Source organism: Sycon ciliatum, chromosome 10 (genome assembly GCF_964019385.1).
Source record: "Sycon ciliatum chromosome 10, ocSycCili1.1, whole genome shotgun sequence".
Classification (NCBI taxonomy): Eukaryota; Metazoa; Porifera; class Calcarea; order Leucosolenida; family Sycettidae; genus Sycon; species Sycon ciliatum.
Genome location: NC_088652.1, coordinates 27,000,105 through 27,021,290, shown reverse-complemented (window position 1 = coordinate 27,021,290; position 21,186 = coordinate 27,000,105). Strand labels below are relative to the sequence as shown.

The 21,186-nt window shown below is 44.6% G+C and overlaps 1 protein-coding gene across 1 annotated transcript; it reads left to right on the top strand.

Annotated features, from left to right (window-relative positions):
* The first annotated feature begins 809 nt into the window (after nucleotides 1–809).
* Nucleotides 810–13,329, top strand: LOC135826787 (zinc finger protein 665-like). The gene is made up of 4 exons (XM_065339393.1): nucleotides 810–1,611; nucleotides 5,824–6,324; nucleotides 7,562–7,728; nucleotides 11,994–13,329. Exons 1-4 carry the CDS (start codon nucleotides 810–812, stop codon nucleotides 13,197–13,199), a joined length of 2,676 nt encoding a protein of 891 aa, XP_065195465.1. The 3' UTR covers nucleotides 13,200–13,329.
* The last annotated feature ends 7,857 nt before the right edge of the window (nucleotides 13,330–21,186 follow it).

Here is a 21,186-nt window from a genome sequence, read left to right as displayed (position 1 = left end):
CGACGATGAAGGTTGACACTTCGTTCAGTGGTTTTTCAACTTTGGTTACGTAGTCTTGTTACCTTTTTGCGTTTCATCTTGTGGTTGTATTGCATTTGTATCATGATTTTTTATGTGGCATTTCTAACACCTCAGGATATGCATTCCGCTTATATCAGATTCTTTCTTAAAATTTAGCTCCACCGAAATTGTCGACAGTTATAACGTGTGGAGGTAGCAAGAGGACCATACCAATGCTTAGAACTGGGCATAGTGTAATAGATCATGTCACGTATACCCGGCACTACCTATATTATCATTTATCACAAAAGCCGATATACACCATGCATCTATTCATAGCAGACACCTTTTTGTAATATTCTAACAGCAAAGTGTCTTTGATTGCATCGCCTCTTGTCAGGTGTTACAGAGTCAGCATGAAGCTTGATTGATCCCATGTCTCGCGCTAAGGTGAAGAGAAAATTAATATGGAAATAGAGAGAGTGTTTAAGTGTGTTTGTGTGGGGGGTTGTGTGTGTGAGTATGTATGTGTGTGTTTCCGGGCGTGAGCTCATGATGTGAAACTATCATAATGTGTCAGTCAAATGTAAGGGCCTAGAAAGTTAATAGACATGAACTTAAAAACGTGACAAATTATCAGAGTGTTCATGTACTTATTCGGTAAACACAGTTGCTACTGATTACAATACTTACATGTACCTCTTAACATGAGTTGTTTCTGCTCTTTGGATTATTGATATTGAATTCGGATACTTTGCCCTTCATGGCAAGATAACTGCGTTTGGAAGTTTAATTGAAGTACGTGAATCATGGATGATTGCGATTGGACTCCCGAGGGGAGTGTCGACTCTGACCCACGCTCACCACTGCAACCATTAGTGATATGGACCAGTAGAAGATCAACTGTGTGTCCTCCTAACATACCATATTATGGTACGACTTATACAGCTCATCACCACGCATACGGCAATAGCGGTAATACACAGACGACCTCAGAAGGCTCTTTTGCGAATTATGCACTTCAGCATTCCTCATTCCCCTTCTCGAACACACCAACATCTACCTCCAGTGTGCTTCAAGATAATCCTTGGCTGGACATTGCAGCAGATAACTTCAGACACCCTCGTCCAGAGTTCCAGAGGAACAAAGACACACGCGCCAATGAGCCTTCAACAGCAGCTGACGAAAACCCAAGCCTGAATCTCATGACATCAGCAATGGACATTGACCAAAGATCGCACAACAACAGTCGCCAAACTGTTAACTACCTCGTCTCCGTTTCAGATCACTACACAAGCCACGGGCACGCTGGGTATGACTCCGAGGATTGCGATTACTCAAGCAAATATACCGATGTGGACGATTACAATATCGGACATATTCCAATGGATCTTAGGGTATCTAATTTATCTGAGGATCCCAAGCGTCACAATTATCGAACGCACAACATTCAGTATACTTCCGGTTCGAGTTCTGAGGAAGATATTCAACTTCAAGCTGACCATCTTCAACCCGAAACTTCTCTTTGCAAGGAAACCGGGCCTTCGCTTGATCGCCAGCATGATGTGCTTGATCGCGCACTTTCACATCCAGTAGAAAAGCCGTATAAATGTAAGTTTTGCGATAAAACATTTCCAACTCACTACTGTCTAACATCTCATGAACATGTGCACCGAGAAGAAAAACGTTTCAAGTGTAAAGAGTGCGATAAAGTCTTCGATAGGCGACACAATCTTGTCCGTCATGTTCGAGTTCACTCAGGAGATAAACCCTTCACGTGCAAGTTCTGCGCTAAATCATTCAGTGATAAATCCAATCACACTACTCATGAACGGTACCATACCGGGGAGAAGCGATTTACCTGTGATCACTGTGATCAAGGTTTTCTACACAGTTCCCAACTTAGAATTCATTCACGCATTCACACTGGAGAGAGACCATACAAGTGCAAAGAGTGTGACAAGGCATTCAGATACCATTCACATCTCACCGTGCATCAACGCATCCATACTGGGGATAGACCATACAAGTGTAAAGAATGTGGCAAAGAATTCACACAACGATCACATCTCACAGTTCATCAACGCATCCATGCCGGAGAGAAACCTTTCAAGTGTACCGTTTGTGACAAAGCGTTTGGGACTCCATCAAATCTTTCAAAACATAAACGCATCCATACTGCATGAAAACCCTTCAAATGTAACGTTTGTGGCGAATCATTCAGGAATACTTCACATCTTGCAAGTCATCAACGCATCCATTCTGGCACGACGCCATTTTCGTGTAAAGTATGTGGAAAGCCTTTCTCTCGGAAATCCAATCTAACGGTACATGAAGGAATCCATCCCTGAGAGAAACTTATCAGCGACTGTGACAAGTATTTCAATCGTACAAAACAACACTTGGGAGACCATGCAAACTACTAACACCGTTGAACAAAAGGTTTCTTTCCCAGATTAAGAAAAATGTTCATTATAAGTGCGTTTTGAAATGCAAGTAGCCCAATCTGAACTCCATGCAAAAATCAATTCTTACATGCTGACTTCCATATTTGAAACATCACAAACATTATCATTATCATTGTTTTAGAGTTGATATATTGTTCAGTTTCTAGCCATATTACTCAATGCACTTCGTACACGTGTTTCCATATCTACCATTCACAAAAAAAAAACAGTTGAGCTGATCATGTGGCTCGTGTTTTATAAAATCTGTATTTTTTCGCGCATCTTTACTCTTCTGCACGCATGCAGAGGTATAGATCTTTTCCTCAGAAGAGACGCTGTGCTGTTTTGAAGTTGGCACATGATGCTAAATATGTGAGATAGTTTATTCCTGTATGAAGATGTCTACCTCTGGTCTCATTTGTATAGACCCGTTCAAGTCCCCGTCAAAACGTTAAAAAATCTTCTAATAAAAAGATTACCTAAATGTTCCGATGATTTGCTCGAGGGAAATGTGGAAAGGGGGAAATGACTGTGACCACCAGGACTCCAACCTGATACAATCGATTATGCCCAGCCATACTCTACCACTAATCACTCTACCACTACTAGTCGTCCAAGCACCGACTGCTCAACATTTTCCTCAGACTTACATGTAGCAACTCTCGCTTCCTATGAATGCACAAAATCTAGTGGCGTTCAAGACGTTTAGGATTTAAATGTGGTGTTTTTACATTGTGAGAAACTCAGGATATTCATGATACAAGTGCACGACCACGAAGGTTGACACTTCGTTCAGTGGCTTGTCAACTTTGGTTACGTAATCTTGTTGTCCTAGTGTTTTATTGCACTCCTATCATGATTTTATGTGGTATTTCTAACACCTCATTCCGGATATATCAGATTCTTTCCTAAAAATTAGCTCTACAGAAATTGTCAACAGTAATAACGTGTGGAGTTAGCAAGTGGACCATACCAATGCTTAGAACTGGGCAGAGTGTAATAGATCATGTACCGTATACCCGGCACTACCTCAAAGGTCAAAAAGAATGGTTCCACCAATTATTTTACATACGTTGTAACGCTGCGTTTTATGCACGTAACTAAATGCTAAGGCAATCATCAGACAACTAATGCTATTGTCGCGGGATAGCTTGTTCTTAGTGTGGGGGATACGCATGGGCATGTGTGAGTTATCAATGCAGGGCATGCATGGGAAGAGCGAGTGATAAGAAATATATCACTGGAGGGCATGCGAAGTAGGCGCGAACTATGCATTGAGCGTGCAGAGGCGGAGAAACCACCAGGCAGGGCAAGGGTAAGCGATGGGGGCACTGGGAAGGGGTGTGATGTGTGGCGGAGGAAGCCCACTGTGGTGTCCACATTCAACAGCCGCGGGTATTCAGAGGATTTGGTGGTGATAATGGTAGCACGCGGTGGCTATGTCACGGCAGAGTAGGTGGAGAGGTAGAACTTGTTTTGGTGTCTGCACTTTGATACCAACTCTGATCTCTTTTTGAGCAGAGTGTGAGGCATCTTGAAGGTGATGATGCGCAACGTTTCTGCTAAACACAAGCAGCACCTTTTGGATATGTTGCTGTAGGACTTGGCCCGATCTATGACTGCCCGTTTGATTCTGTATTCCTCACCTTGGTCAACCAGCGCCCATGTGTGCTTGGATAGCTCGGTCTTGGTACGGTACTTTTCATGCCGCATGCTGGTTAGGTGGTTGCCATAGCTCACCTTGAAGGGCGCCTCGCACAGGCCGATGTATTGCCTTTCCTCGCCGGTACTTGGGGCTGTGACGGAAGCCTGGTACACCGCTTCCCCCTCCAAGCATCCGCCGCCCAAAGGGCATGATGGCTTGGCTCGGCAGTTGCACCCTGCCGCAGATCTCTCTTCACCAGGCGTTAGTACCTTTTGGTTATGTCCCTTCATCAGGTAGGACATGTTGGGCATGCACGAGTAGCTCAACTTCAATGTGTTTCTGTCTAAGATCTTGTGTAGTGGCGACGCGGCAGGGAAATCCGCTGGCACATGCTGCGCTATCATAGCACAGCCCTGTATGCTTGTGCCGCGTTGGTGAATGCCTCCTCGTCGCACGAGATGTCGGACACCCGGCTATTGATCATTTCAGGTAGATTCCGGAGTATATTGGGCGGGTGATTCGACTTGGTGTGTATGTAGCTGGGTGCGTCATTCGGTTTGCGGTATGGGTAGTAGCGGCCGCTGGCTAGATCAAAGGTGACGTCGAGGAAGTCCACTGTCCTCTGGTTGGTACTGATGGTTACTCTTAGGCCAACGTCTTAGAATAGCTTCGTGATTGCCTTGCGGATGGAATCTCCCTCGTGTCCTGTAGTAGTCCTGAGCACGGCCAGTCCCGGCGCTACCTCTTTTATCATTTATCACAAGAGCCGATATAAACCATGCATCTACTCTTAGCAGACACTTTGTTGTAATATTCTAACAGCAAAGTGTCTTTGATTGCATAACCTCTTGTCAGGTGCTGCAGAGTCAGGATGAAGCTTGAGTGATCCCATGTCTCGCGCTAAGGTGAAGAGAAATATGGAAATAGAGAGACTGTTTTAAAAGTGTGTTTGTGGAGGGGGGGGGTGTGAGTATGTATGTGTTTGTTTCCGCGCGAGAGCTCTTGATGTCGAACGATCAAAATGTGTCAGTTAAATGTAAGGAATAAAGAGAACAAATTCAGCAGTCATCGCCACACTACAACGAATCATTGAATGTATATTTAATCATTGTTCAGCATGGTTACTCTTCAGTCACGACTTTCCACTGATGAATGTGACAAGAAAATTAATTCTGGCAAACTTTCATGACTTCGTTGTAGCTTGGCGATGAGTGCAGAATTTGTTCTCTTTATTGCTATTATTAAATGTAAGGGCCTAGAAATAGACATCAACCTAAAATTGTGAAAAAATAGCAGAGTGTTCATGTCATTATTCGGTAAACACAGCTGCTACTGATTTCAATACTTACCTTCTAACACGAATTGTTCCTGCTCTTTGGATTATTGGTATTGAAATCGGATACTTTGCCCTGTATGGCAGGAGAACTGGGCGTGGAAGAATTACTCATTGAATCATGGATGATTGTTGCAGGACTTCGGAGGGGAGTGTCGACTCTGATGCACTCTCACCACTGCCACCATTAGTGATATGGCCCAGCAGAAGTTCAACTGCGTGTCCTCCACTGCCAAATATACCATATTATGGTACATGTTATGGAGCTCATCAACACGCCAACGCTGATAGCGGTAATCCAAAGACGACCTCAGAAGGCTCTTTTGCGAATTATGCACTTCAGCATTCCTCAATCACCTCTTGGAACACACCAATATCTACCTCCTGTGTTCTTCAAGATCATCCTAGGCTGGACATTGCAGCAGACAACTTCAGGCACCCGAGACCAGAGTTCCAGAGAAACAAAAATACACGCGCTAATGATCCTTCAACAGCAACTGACGATAACCCATGCTCTAATCCAATGACATCAGCAATGGACAATGGCCAAACATCGCAAAGCAACCGTAACCAAACTGCTAACCATCCCGTTACTGTTTCAGATCACTACACAGGCCGCGCCCACGTTGGGTATGAGTCGGAAGATGGTGATCACTCAGGCAAATCTGCCGACCTGGACGTTCATTATATCGAACATGTTCCAGTGGATCTTATGATGTCTAGCTTTTCGCACAACAATCAGAAAATCTCAGAGTCTAGGTCTGAGGAAGATATTCAACTTCAAGCTGACTTTCCTCAGCCCGAAACTTCGCTTTGCAAGGAAACTGGGCCATCGCTTGATCGCCAGAATGATATGCTTGATCGCAGTCATTCACCTCCCGTAGAAAAGCCGCATAAATGTAAGTTTTGCGAAAAATCATTTTCTTCTCGATCCAGTCTAACAAGTCTTTTTTTTTTACAATGATCACAGCTCACAGGCAAATGCGAGAAATTGCATAGTGGGAGCATAGTGATGGTGAGGTATTTTGCCCTCAGCCGACCTGAGGTCTCGACGTCAAGGGGACATAAAACGCACCAAAAAAACAGAAGAAAAATGAAAGGAGTGACAGGTACATGATACGAAATGTTAGGAGGAGAGACAGTACATTGGAAGGAGGGGAATGATAAGACAGACAGTGCTAGGAGGAGAAGGAGAGAAAAGAAGAACAGACGGTATTGGGAATAGTATTTGGAGCGGAATTTGGAAGTCATGGGGTGAGGCAGATATGATGCTGATGATCAGAGATGGTCATGTACCCACGACCAGTCGTTGGTCTTCAAATAGCGGTTGGCTGCAACTTTGAAGTGTTGCAAGTTCTTGGTGCAGAAAGGACCAGAGAAGACTCCGGCGGGCAGCTGGTTCCAGACGGGGACAACTGCGTGAGGGTAGGCTCGACACAGGTTGTTTCGGGAACGGACTGGAAGTTCATTGGCCAGTTGGTGTGCGTGAGCATTACATCTCTGGAATGTACTACGGGTGGAGGGGACTGTTCGGTGTTGGGGCTGCTGGGGTGGCAGCATCCTCTGTAGAAGGGGATGCGCATCCGGACAATGCATCTTGTACAGGAGGCAAAGTGCTGCAACCATCCGACGAAGAGCAAGACTCGGCAGCACACACATTGGGGCGATGGCACGGATGGCCCGGGCTTGCACACGGTCGAGTCTTGCGAGATGGGATGGGGCCGCTCCCATCCAGACAATAGGGCAGTACTCCATCACTGGGCGCACAAAAGCATTGTAGGCTTGGGTGCGACTGGGCACGTCATGAACGTACGCACCGAGAAGGGAAACCTTTCAAGTGTAAAGTGTGCGATAAAATCTTCGATTGGCGATCTCATCTTGTCCGTCATGTTCGAGTTCACTCAGGAGACAAACCCTTCATGTGCAAGTTCTGCGCTAAATCATTCAGTGATAAATCCTATCATACTGCTCATGAACGGTACCATACCGGGGAGAAACGGTTTAGCTGTGATCACTGAGATGAAGGTTTTCACACCAGTTCCCAACTTAGAATTCATGTACGCATCCACACTGGACACAGACCATACAAGTGTAAAAAATGTGGCAAAGAATTCACAAAACGATCAAATCTCACAGGTCATCAACGCGTCCATACAGGAGAGAAACCTTTCAAGTGTAACGATTGTCACGAACCTTTCAGAACTAAATCAAATCTTGCACGTCATCAACGCATCCATACTGGAGAGAAACCGTTCAAGTGTAAAATATGTGGTAAGGTTTTCTCAAGAAAATACAATCTAACAGTGCATGAAAGAATCCGACTCTGAGAGGAACAATAAAAGCCGGTCAATGGTAAAAAAAAACATTTGGAAGACTAGCAAAATGTTAACGTTAACCAAAAGGCTTCTTTTCCAGGTTATGGAAAATGTTCAATATACATGTAGGCCCTTTTTGAAATGCAAGTAGCCAAATCTGAACTCCACGCAAAGGCCACTGCTTACATGCTGACTTCCATATTTGTACATCACAAACATTATCAATATCATTGGTTTAGAGTTGATATATTGTACAGTTTCTAGCCATATTACTCAATGCACTTCGTACACGTATTTCCATATCCACCATTCACAGAAAAACTCAGTTGCGCTTAACATATGGCTCATGTTTTATAAAATCTGTACTTTTCCGCCTATCTTTACTCTTCTGCACGCATGCTGGGTATGGATCCTTCCCCTAGAAGAGACGCTGTGCTGTTTTGATGTAGGCACATGATGCTCAATATTTGAGATTGTTTATTCCTATAATATAATGTAGATGTCTACTTCTGGTCTCATTTGTATAGACCCGTTCAAGTCCCCGTCAAAATGTTTAAAATCTTCTAATAAAAAGATTATCTCAATGTTCATTTGCTGGAGGGAAATGTGGAAAGGGGGAAATGACTGTGACCACCAGGACTCCAACCTGATACAATCGATTATGCCCAGCTATACTCTACCACTAATTACTCTACCACTACTAGTCATCCAAGCAGCGACTGATCAACATTTTCCTCAGACTTAGAAACTCTCGCTTCCTGTGAAACCACAAAACCACAACAAAACCACAAAATCTAGTGGGATGCAAGGAACGTACATGACGTTTAGGATTTAAATGTGTTGTTTTTACATCTTGCAAAACTCAGGTTTTTCATGATATAAGTGCACGACGCCTAAGATTAACACTTCGTTCAGTGGTTTCTCAACTTTGATTATATAATCTTGTTACCTTTCTGCGATTCCTCTTGTTGGTTTAGTGCATTTGAATCATGATAATGTGGCATTTCTAACACCTCAGGATTTACATTCCGCTTATATCAGATTCTTTCTACGAAATAATCTAGCTCCACCGAAAGTGTCAACAGTTATAACGTGGCGAGGTGGCAAGAAGACCATATCAATGCTTAGAACTGGGCATAGTGTAATAGATCATACATAACATATAATCAGCACTGCCTATATTATCATAATACTCATAAAAAGGACACACTTCAGGCTCATTACAAACATCTTGAAAGTTTTTGTCTTCACACGTATACTTTCAAGCCTTCTCGTCAGGTGAAATTCAGGCAAGGGAAAGGAACAGGAACAGTGGATTAAATACAGTATGAAGGTGATAAAACAGCGCAAAAAAAAGAAGATAGCTAAAGTAAACAGCGAAAATTGCAATAATGACACAAAGATGGAAGTGCGAGAAATCTCAATACGCGGGACATGCAGTGCGACAACAAGAGACAACCACTGGACATACATGTAAATAACGAGGTTTTGACGACCTACCTAACAGCCTAAGTATTTCACCTGACGAGAAGGCTTGAAAGTATACTTGTGAAGACAAAAAATTTCAAGATGTTTGCAATGAGCCTGAAGTGTGTCCTTTTTATGAGTATTATCGCGTTTTGTCTCAGAGGAAACTGTTTATCTATATTTTAAAGACTTATCACAGGAGACGATAATAAACCATGCATCTATTCATAGCGGACACTTTGTTGTCATCTTCGAACAGCAAAGTGTCTTTGATTGCATCACCTTTTGTCAGGTGTTGCAGAGTCAGCATGAAGCTTGGGTGATCTCATGTCTCGCGCTAAGGTGAAGATAAATATGGAAATAGATAGATTGTGCATGTGTGTTTGCGTTTGTGTCGGGGTGTGAGTGTGTATGTGTGTGTGTAAACTAATAATAATACTAATAATAATATAGCTACAAACACAACTAATTGCACAGTAAGCATTTCATTATGTCGATATGTATGTGTAAAATGTTGTACGATTATCGCAAGGCACACAACGAAAGGGAAAGCGAAGTTTTGTTCAGAACTGTTTTCTTGTTACAATCATCAGTGAACCTACGGAACAATGGAATGGAGACTACTTGAACCTAATCTTGTATGGACAGATAAAAGTGAAAGAAGTGGAAAAAGAGCGAAACAAAAAGGTGATAATCGTACAACATTTTACACATACATGTCGGCATATATGAAATGTTTACGGTGCAATTAGTTGTCTTTGTAGCTATATTAAAACTCCTGTCTCCGAAACGCTTGTTCACTAATAATACTACAAAAAAATGTATTGGCTACGGATGCACCTGCGAATTAGGACATGTGTCAAAAAGTGTTGAACGTTTTCGTTCCCTTCTTCTCAAAATACTACAGGGAATGATGAAAATATGCTAAGAGACTACAGCTACTTCGAAGTATAACTAAAGGAATTTCCGAGATACATCACTCCAATAATTTGTAGAAGTGACAAGGGAAAAATAGATGTGAATAGTCAAGAAAACAGCATGCATGATCCAATCAGTGACAAAAACGTATTGACAAGAAAAAGAGAGAAAATATCAAGAGATTATGGGATCTATTTCGCATCTTCACGACGAACAGTGCCAAACAACTGCAAAGACAACACATTCTCCTTCTGAACACAAAGCTCAGGTCCTAACTAACATATGTACAAAGCTTCCAACATTGCAAGAACATATTCCCTCTTTTTATTACCACTACATTTTGGTCGTTGGCCTTGAAATGAAAATGTAATTTCTGATCAGTAGTTGTAACCCTCATGCTGAACAGAAATTATGCCAACCCAAATGGGTTGGCATAATTTCTCCCCGGTCAGATTGTTCCGATCGGAAAGGGTGGTGGAAGGTGTTTAAATCTAGATACGTTCAAGCAGCATGCATGCCAGATATCTTTTACTAGTGGTGTTTGTACATAGTGGACAAATCAATATATTCATTGGGTTGAAATCATCTGAGGAAAATCGGTTGCTCCCCACAACAGAGCTCGCGCTTTCCGCCGACTGATTTGATACCTGGCTAAAGAGTGGTGATATTTTGCAGGCTAGCTTGATTCGAAGTTTCGGTTGACTTCTTGTGTGCTCTTGGTGGCAATCATGAGTTGATAAAATCAAGTCAGTAGGCGAATAGAGCAAGCCCCGGTGTGAGGAACAAAAACTTTCCATATGAAGTAATCGCCGAAGTTGCTAACAGTTATCGCCTGTTGGTATCTTCGTTACTTCTGTCTTCACCATAACTTGCTTCACCAACTATAGCAAGGCCAATAACACGGGAAATACATTAGCTGTAGTTTTAATTTTCATGTTTTTAGTGCGCACGCAACACACTCTTTTGTCTTTTCATTGCGTGAACAACTGTAACATGATAAAAGAACAATGATATTCAATGCATATCAGTGCCGAAAGCGGAGGTTAATGTTGAAGATCATGACATTGTCACATCTTGTATACCCTTCCTATAATATCTCCCTCTACGCTAAAGAACCTCCATAAAACTGTGTCTCAATTCATATATATTTTTAGCAACAAAGACTCTCTGTTGCACTTTCTCAAGTCTGGTGCGTGCCATGCATGTTTCACATTTTTCGATTCCAAATGAGGTGTGAAGGTGAAGACGAAATTTGAGAGATAGTTCATGGTGGGGAATTTTGTATGTGTGTTTAAGTGTGTGTGTGTCTGCGCGCGTTACATGACAATAATTACTTCGAAGTATACACATTGTGTCAGGTAAAGGGACAGTGCTAGAAATAGATATGAACTGTATTAACGTGTCGACTTGGCACACTGTACATCTACTTACTAAGGGGAAACACCAGCTGCTACTAATTACAAATATATTGGCTACGACCAGGAAGAGTTGTCTTCTTATTTGAATTGTTGATATTGAATTCGAATAACTTGCCGAATTTGGAAGGAGAATTAATTTGAAAAGGTGGTGAAAATTGGTCAAGGAAGTGAATCATGGACGATAGTGACTGCACTTCGGAGGGGTGTGTCGACTATGATGCACAATCACCATCGCCACCATTAGTGATATGGACAAGCAGAAGGGCAGTTCCACCGCCAGCTACATTACCTTACAATGCACCTTACACAGCTCTATACCCCGCAAACCACGATAGTGGTGAACAAATAGCGACCGCTCAGGTCTCCTATAGTTCTATTCAGGGTTCCTCATTCAGTTCTTGGAACACACAAACGTCTTCCTTCGGTGTACTTCAAGATTATCGGCTGAAGAGCGTTGCTGACAACGTCATGGACCCCCGACCCGAAATCCAGAGGGCGAAAGATACAAAGCCCAGTGAAGCTCCAACCACAGCTGTCTTAAACCTATGTTTGGATCCCATGACATTGGCAATGGACGACGATCACTGTACGCGAGACAACAGTAAAGCAACTTTAAACTATTCCGTTCCCGTTTCAGATCACTACACAGGCAGTGGGAACGTAACGTTAAACTCGGAGTATAGCAATTTCTCAAGCAATGCTGGCAATGTTAACGTTAACGGAGGCCGCAGAGTACATATTGCCGGATATGTGCCAGTGTCTTCCCAAGTGGCTAGCTTATCTGAGGATCCCAAGAATCACAATCGTGAAAGGATCAACAATCATCACACCTCTGAGCCGTTTTCTGAGGCAGTTTGTCAACTTCAAACTAACCATCGTCAACCAGAAACGTCACTCTGCGAGGAAACTGGGAACTCACCTGATCGCCGGCATGATCCGCTAGATCGTGGACATTCACATCCTGGAGGAAAAACGTATAAACGTAAGCATTGCGATAAATTCTTACTAGTATCTACTCAGTCTTGCGTAACATCTCATGAATGTCCACATCCTGAAGAGAAATCGCTCGATTGTAACTTGTGTGATAAAACGTTCAATAAGCTACCTCATCTTGCACGTCATGGACGAGTTCACTCTGTTGAGAAACCGTTTCCGTGTAAATACTGCGCCAAGCCGTTCTGTGACAAATCCGCTCTAAATGTTCATGAACGTATCCATACCGGGGAGAAGCCGTTCAGGTGTGGTTACTGTGATCAAATGTTTCGCCGTAATACCCATCTTAGAGTTCATGAACGTACACATACTGGAGAGAGACCATACAAGTGTAAATCGTGCGAGAAATCATTCACGACGAAATCAAAGCTCACCAGGCATAGACGCATCCATACTGGAGAGAGACCATACGAGTGTAAATCGTGCGACAAATCGTTCAAGACGAAATCAAATCTCACCGTGCATCAACGCATCCATACTGGAGAGAGACAACACAAGTGTAACTTGTGTGACAAGTCATTCATGACGAAATCAAATCTCACAGTGCATCAACGTATCCATACTGGTGAGAAACCATACAAGTGTAAAGTATGTGGCAAAGACTTCCGAGCAATGTCAACTCTCGCAAATCATCAACGAATGCACACTCCTGAGAGAACCTGATCAAGTGTCAGCTATCGTGACAAGTCTTTCAATGTGAAAAACAACATGGAAGACCATGCAAATACAAACACCATAAAACAGAAAGATTGATTTCAAGATTGTTGAAAGTGCTACTCATAGGCCCGTTTCGAACCACAAGTAGAATAAAATCAATGTCGTTTAAAGCCCGATCCGTTATCCATGCAAAGGTCTCTACTTACATGCTAACTTCAACATAATGCAACGTCCAAACTATTATCATTGCCATTATACTCCGAGTGATATCCACTATTTCATTTCTTGTTTTCCATTGCACTGCTTACAGAAAAGGAACGTGTTTCCATATTTACCATGACACTCAATTGCGCTAAACGTTACTGTATGTTTTTTGGGATAAATCAGTCATGCTAGATAACCGAAACCTACTGCTGGAGCACGCATGCCTGGTACGGATCTTTTCGCTGGAAGAAGTACTCTACTGTTTTCATGTTCGCACATGATGCTAAAGTTTTATTCATGTATGTACTCTTGGTCCCATGTGTCGTCCTGTATAGTAACGAGCTACTTCTTATCAAAACTCTTCAAATAATATCTCACTGTCAATTTGTTTTCTGAAAATGTGTAAACGGGAAATTTGACTGTCACCACCAGAACTCAAGCTAGGGACCCATTCATATGGCCAGCGATGCTCCCTCTTGATAGCTGAGAACGTAAAACATATCTTACTCCACTGCATCAGACCAGTGTGAGGTTGATAGGTTGACTACTAGAGTCACAGTTAGGATGCACCGCCAGTGCTGGATGTGCCAAATGCCAAATACAATAGAGAAGATGGTATTAATATTTTGTGATGCTTATCATAGTGGGACAAAGCCAGGTCGTCGCAACTCAGGGTTTCTCGCTCTAGAATGAGTTTCATGATCATTAGTGTGCAAATTATGGTAACCTATAATGGGCATTCTCACTCTCTTAGTATTGACTTCCATTGATTTTCGCTACACCTAAGCAGTCCAATATTCCTGCATATTTCACTCCTTAGGGCTATATTGACTGCTTATATTTGACTGCTTAGGGGTTGCGCAGTTGAACGGTGCCTAGTGCAGCATTGTCACTGTGGTGCAACGGTTTTGCAATCATAAAACAGGGATTCATGAGGTTATCGTTCTGGAATTTGAAATACGGACTGTTTGTCGTGATAAATCTAATATTGACTTCGTACTTGGTCAGTATAGGAAATATAAGCCTTCTAAAAGATCTCGGCCTCGCCTCGGTCTTTTACTCGGCTTTTATTTCCTATAGTGACCTCGTACTCAGTCAATATTAGATACATGTAATAACCATGTGGCAAGGAACTAGATTTTTTCCATCTCTGCACTCGGAAAAGTTTGAGCTCGTACGACACAAGAAATACAGGAAATGATATATTTTCTATTATAAGCGCCATGCTTATATTTTTTCAACACCCCTCTACCCCGGGCTTATATTGGAGACCGCGATTATATTGGAGACCGTGCTTATATTTTTTCAACCAATATAGAGCAAGAAGAAATACATGCTAAATATCATGCAGGCAGCATTGATTTCCACCAAGACCGTGCTAATAATAGAGACTGTGCTTATAGTGTTTCGAAAGGTGCTCACAGTGTGCTAGTATTAGAGACTGTGCTAGTAATGGAAACATGTGCTTATAATAGAGAATATACGGTATGACATATTTTCCACGAGGAGCTGACCTTCCCTTCTGTATGATTGGGTGCATTTCATTCCCTGCGAGGACACTGTTATTGACTATATTTGGACTCACAGCTGTGGGATAGGAATAAATTTCGTTACTCTAACTGCAATGTAAGGTTAAAGAGAATCTCTTCAACAGTCCTTAAAATTGATTCGGTGAGGCACATTCCTGACTGGCGTTTCCAAGACCATTGCTCACAGATCTAGGGCTGCACAACACGCAGATCCTACTTCAGTGACTAGATCGTCTACACAGAGTCATAGTTCCTCCGCGCATTTCATTGCACTGAAGTGTCACTGAAGCCGGGACAGAACAAGAACGCATCCATACTGGAGATATGCCCATACTGGAGATATGCCTTTTCGGTGTGCGGAATGTTCGAAATCTTTGGCCAAGCACTCCAACCTAATAGTCCAAGAAAGAATCCATCCCTTAGAGAAACTGATCAGGTGACAGCGCTGGTGACAAATCCATCAAAGCGAAAACAGAATTTGAAGACCATGCAAATACTAACAGCCAAAGGTTTGTTTTTCCAGATGTTTAATTTAGGTCTCCATGCAAATTTCACTGCTTACATGCTGACGTCAACACATGTAAAATCAATAATATTATCATTGTATTGCAGTTAATATCTACAGTTTAATTTTATGTTTTCCATTGCAGTTCTTACACAAAAGGAATGTATTTACAAATTAACAAGGAATCTACGTGGAGATAAAAGTTTAATAATAGCTATGAAAAGTATGAATGCCGCAGACATCACCACGCAACATGACAATTTGCTCAAGGTTTTGTTTTGTGTGTTTCCAAAATCGATTTTCACGCTCCGATCATCAGTGGAAATACGGAACTAAAGAGATCGGCTGGTGGTGATGGTGATAAAACGGACGAGGAGGAGTCAGGTGGCAGGGAAGGTGATGGAGCCGATGAGGGTGAAATTCGTAAGAAGTCAGCTGTGTACTTGCATTTGTTATCTCGTCCCGATTGTTTGAGTGTGTATGATGATTCCGACTTCTCTGTACTGTGTCGTGCCCGTTATGTCCAGCAGTTGAAGGTCCTTGAAGCTGTTTGTATTCGTACGCATAAGCCCGACTTGTGTAAGCAAAAAGACCATAAAGGCTCCGGGCCCAGACGGCATCACTAATCTGGTATTAAAGTCCCTTGCGCCCTCAATAGCATACCCATTATGTCTGATTTTCAACCTCTCATTTCGCACTGGTCGTTTTCCCTCTGCATGGAAAACAGGTAATGTTTTACCGATCTACAAGAAAGGGTCCCGCCACGAAGCTTCAAACTACCGTCCGATATCTTTACTGTCCTGTGTTTCCAAACTCTGTGAGCGCGTTTTCTAAGACCAATTGTACTGTCATGTCTCGTCACGTTTGAGTTCAGCTCAGTCCGTATTTCGCAGAGGCGATTCTACCACCCTCCAGCTGACGCGCCTGGTGCAATTAGTGTGTCGACATCGAGATGCTGGAGATCTAGTCGGGATTTGTTTTTTCGATCTTGCAAAGGCCTTCGATACCGTCTGGCACCGGGGGCTTTTGGCCAAGCTTCGTGGATCATTTACTGTAGACGGCAATCCTCTGCTATGGCTGACATCTTACCTAACTGGGAGAACGCAGTACGTCACGGTACATGGAACGTCCTCAGCCGACACAACAATACTATCCGGAGTTCCCCAGGGTTCCATCCTCGGCCCCCTTCTTTTTATTTTATACGTCAATGATCTGCCCGCAGCTGCCCCGGGCACATCACTGTTCGCAGACAACACAACGCTCCTACGGGCATCTCCTAACATCACTGGCCTGATGAGGAACCTAGCTAACGGGATTCAAAGAGTTATTTCCTGGATGTCGTCTTGGCGGTTATCGCCCAATCTGTCTAAAACTAAAATCATGCTCTTTCCTTCTCAGCCCGATGTTCCGCCCCTCCTCCATCCCACTTTCCCCCAGCCTATAGACATAGTCTCCAGCCATAAGCATCTTGGCATTTTCATTGACTCTAATCTTTCATGGGAACCCCACATCGATTACATATGTAAACGATCAAGTTCATCTTTAGGAATTCTCTCTTCTCACTGTTACCATCTCCCAATCTCTTGTAAACCCCTCTTTTACTCAGCTTACTTACGCCCCATTTTTGATTATGCAGATACTGCTTGGGCTGGAATTTCCAAAACCCGTGCTGCCAAGCTCGAGATTCAACACAAAAAAGTCCTCCAAATCCTCCTCCGAAAACCCCGCATGCTTCCATCTTCCACCCTTTATGCCCTTGCCGACACTTCCCCTTTGTCTAAGAGACGTAATTCACATCTTGTCACCCTTATCCATTCTCTCAAACTCAATCTGTGTCCACCTCACCTCCACTGTTTCAACTGGTTCTCTTCCCGTAGCACGAGAAACTCCCTTTCCCTTCCGAAACCTAAGTCCTCCTTTCTACTTCACTCTCCCTTTTTTATTGCTTACTCTGCGTGGCTGGCACTTCCCCAAGAAGCTAAGGACCTTTCTTCCCTCCGCCTTTTTAAGAGCCTTGTCGCGCCTTGATTTTGATTTTGTGTTTCTGATTTGGTTGCAATCACTGCTTATCCATGCCGGTTCCTTTTTCTTCTCCTCCCCTTCTCCCTGCCTTGCCGTGGTTGGCTAACACCCTCTCTCTTTGTATTGGCCGGTGTTCTCACTGTGCTATGAGATGCTGTAATAAATAAATAAATAAAATAAATAACATGTTTTAGCACTTAGGTTATTTTCGTGAGTTTGCACCCCGTGTTCATGAGTTGTTTCTGCACTGTTCATGCCCGTTTGTCACACTTACTCTTTATTTTAGTTCTCACTTTTTGTAATAAGCGGTGGTTTAAAGTAACAGTTTATTTAGATTTGAACCCATCGATTGTTCACTCTTCCACTTATTCATCCTTCTCCGACTATGGCTCAACCCGCCGCTCCAGCACCCGTTCCCGCACGCCACGTGCATAATTGGGCCACACCGGCGAAGTATGCAGGTCGCCTGGAAGATAACTGGGCAGCCTGGTATGCCCAGTTCCAGCAGGTTTCCGCGGTCAACCAGTGGACACCGGCGGAGCAGAGCCAGTTTCTAGGCCTGTCGCTTACGGGCGACGCACAATTATATTACCAAAGTCTACCGCAGGCGGTTCGTGCGGGCCAAATTGCTCCGCTCGCCCAAGCTCTCGCCGACCGGTTTGCCCCTGCACAGCGCGCGGAGCTGCACCGCGCAGCGCTGAAAGCCAGCCGCCAAGGAAAGGGCCAAACATTGAGTGCCTTCTGCGAGGAAGTAGGGTCAACCACCAGTCGCGCATACCCGAACATGGCTGGGGCCGATAGGGACCTGCTCGCCTGGGATCAGTTTTTAGACGGCCTAGACTCCCGGGCAACCCGCATCCGGGTAAAGGAACTGCACCCTGCTACTTTGGATGCCGCACTTAAGGGAGCACTACACCAACAGGCCATAATGCATGCCGAAGCACCGGAGTCTACCCCGCTTCCCGTCTGTGGCCTGTCGGACGCCAAACAGATGGATCATATCGCCAAAGCGCTCGAGGACATCGGCGCCCGACTGGCCCGCCTGGAACGAGCGGACGCCGCCACACCGGATCAACCACGGCGCACATCTACACACGGTACTCCGAGGAAACGAGGCAACTGTTACAATTGTGGACGCATGGGCCACTTTGCCTCTGAGTGCCGCCAACCGCGCCAATGGCAGGGAAACCAGCGTTCACAGCGGTCCTGAGTCCGTCGGCTGTGAATACTTTGCTATGGACTCACCATCCGGTTAGTTTACCTTTAGGAGCTTATCTGCTCATCCTCTTTCTCGTTCTACTTGGGCTTTCCCCTGCTTTGGATGTTGTCCGCCGTCTAGCTATGTTGGGATGTGTGTTGGTCCTGATTCTTGCGGTTATCTATCTCCTGTACCTGACACCGCCATTTAATGTTCTCAAATCCCAAGTTACTACATTCCTTTCACGCTCCTCAGCACGCCGTCTCTTCACAGTCCCGATCACCATTCAGTCCATTCCATTTAATGCCCTCCTAGATACCGGATCTGCGGTTACCATAGTCAGTACGAATGCTTGGTCACGTATACCTACGCATACACCTTTGCAAAAAGACACTTTACCGGATCTTGTTACGGTTGATGGGTCATCTGTCTGTGTGCATGGAGCTACATGTTTGTCATTCGATATTGATGGTCGTCACCTGTCTCATAATGTTCTCGTGGGGGATGTTCAGCCTGATGTTTTGCTGGGGATTGATTTTCTTCGAACGCATGGCTGCATCCTCAATCCCGCTGATAATTCTCTCCAGTTTCCCTCCATCTCTCCACCTCCTGCTGAGCCCTACGATGTAAATGCAGGAGGAACTCGAGTATGTCATGTCCAACTCGCCCAGCCCGTCGCTATACCACCGCTCAGCCAGGTACTCCTGCCTGGCAAGCTCCAATTCTCTCCAGGTCCAGGGGCCTTTCTCTTAGAGGCATCGGGTAAGTTGCCTGAACGAAATGATCTCCTATGTCAGGATGCTGCCATCCAGCTGCCGGCCGTGTCTGACGCATCTCCTGCTACTATCGCTTACCCTGTTTTCAACTTCTCCAGCGAGCCGATCACTCTTCCTCTGGGTCTGCGCATTGGCTCCGTTACGCCATGTGTGCCTGTCGACGACCTGGATTCCCCTCAGACCTGCGCCGCTACTACCCTTGCCGACGATCAACCAACTCCGCCAACTCCACTGTTCGACCTCAGCCACCTGGATAACACTGAGTGCAGTTCCGGTAAAAACCTGCTGAGTGAGTATGCTGACTGCGTTTCCAACGGCCCATTCGACACTGGCCATACTGATGTTTACACACACACCATCGATACTGCCGGATCAGCTCCTGTCCGACTAGCCCCGCGTCGCCTTCCCATCCACCAGCAACAAGAGGTTCGTGAACACATTGATAAGCTGCGCGACCATGACATTATTCGTCCGTCTACCAGTCCGTGGTCTGCACCAATTGTAGTTGTTCGAAAGCCGGACAAGTCCATCCGCCTATGTGTTGACTACCGTAAGCTAAACAATGTTACAGTGAAAGATGCGTTTCCTATGCCGCGGATCGACGATGCCATTGATGCAATGACCGGCGATTGTTACTTCACAACCATTGATCTTGCGTCCGGTTATTGGCAGGTTGGTATGGATAAGTCTGCACGGCGTAAGTCTGCCTTTGTAACGCCCTTTGGCTTTTACGAGTGGACATGCATGCCCTTTGGTCTTTGCAATGCGCCTGCTACATTCCAGCGCCTGATGAATACTGTTCTCGGTGATCTTGTCCCGTCTATTTGCCTTGTATATTTGGATGATATCATAGTTTTCTCCAGGACGTTCGAGGAACACCTCGAGCGATTACGCTTGGTTCTCAACCGTCTCCGTGATGCCCACCTCAAGGTCAAGCCGTCTAAATGCTCTCTAGTCAAATCATCTGTTGGCTATCTTGGCCATGTGTTCTCGGCTGATGGTGTTCGACCTGATCTCGCCAAAATCAATGCTGTCGCTACCTGGAAGCAACCTACCTCCATCACCGGGGTACGCCAGTTCCTCGGTTTTGCATCCTACTACAGGAGATTCATCCAAGACTTCGCTAAAATTGCGACGCCTCTGCATGCGCACAGACTGCCTTCGATCAACTCCGCCAACACCTCATCTCAGCACCCGTCCTTGTCTATCCGGATGCCAGTAAGCCCTTCATTCTGGATACAGACGCTAGTGATCATGCCATTGGCGGTGTCCTTTCGCAAATCGACCCTGATGGTGCAGAACACGCCATTGCCTATGCCAGCAAGACATTATCGTCAGGTCAGCGTAACTACACTACTACTAAACGTGAGTTACTCGCAGTGGTTGAGTTTACACACTACTTCCGTCACTACCTACTTGGTGCCATGTTCCTGCTTCGAACCGACCATAAAGCCTTGCTGTGGTTGTCATCCTTCAAGAACCCTGATGGCATCGTCGCCCGTTGGGTTGAACGTCTCTCGGCTTTCGACTATGACGTCCAGCATCGACCTGGTTCGCAGCACACAAATGCTGATGGCTTGTCCAGGATATGTGCATGTGTGTTGTCCTCGTCTCGTAAGTGCATGTGTGTCCCGCCGCCTGCTGCTGGGCGTACATGCGGTGTCTCTCTGTCAACAGGACCACCCACAGTTGTCTCTCCGCCAATGTCGGCTACAGTACAGTCCCCATCCTGGCTGCCTAACAACAACAACAACAACTC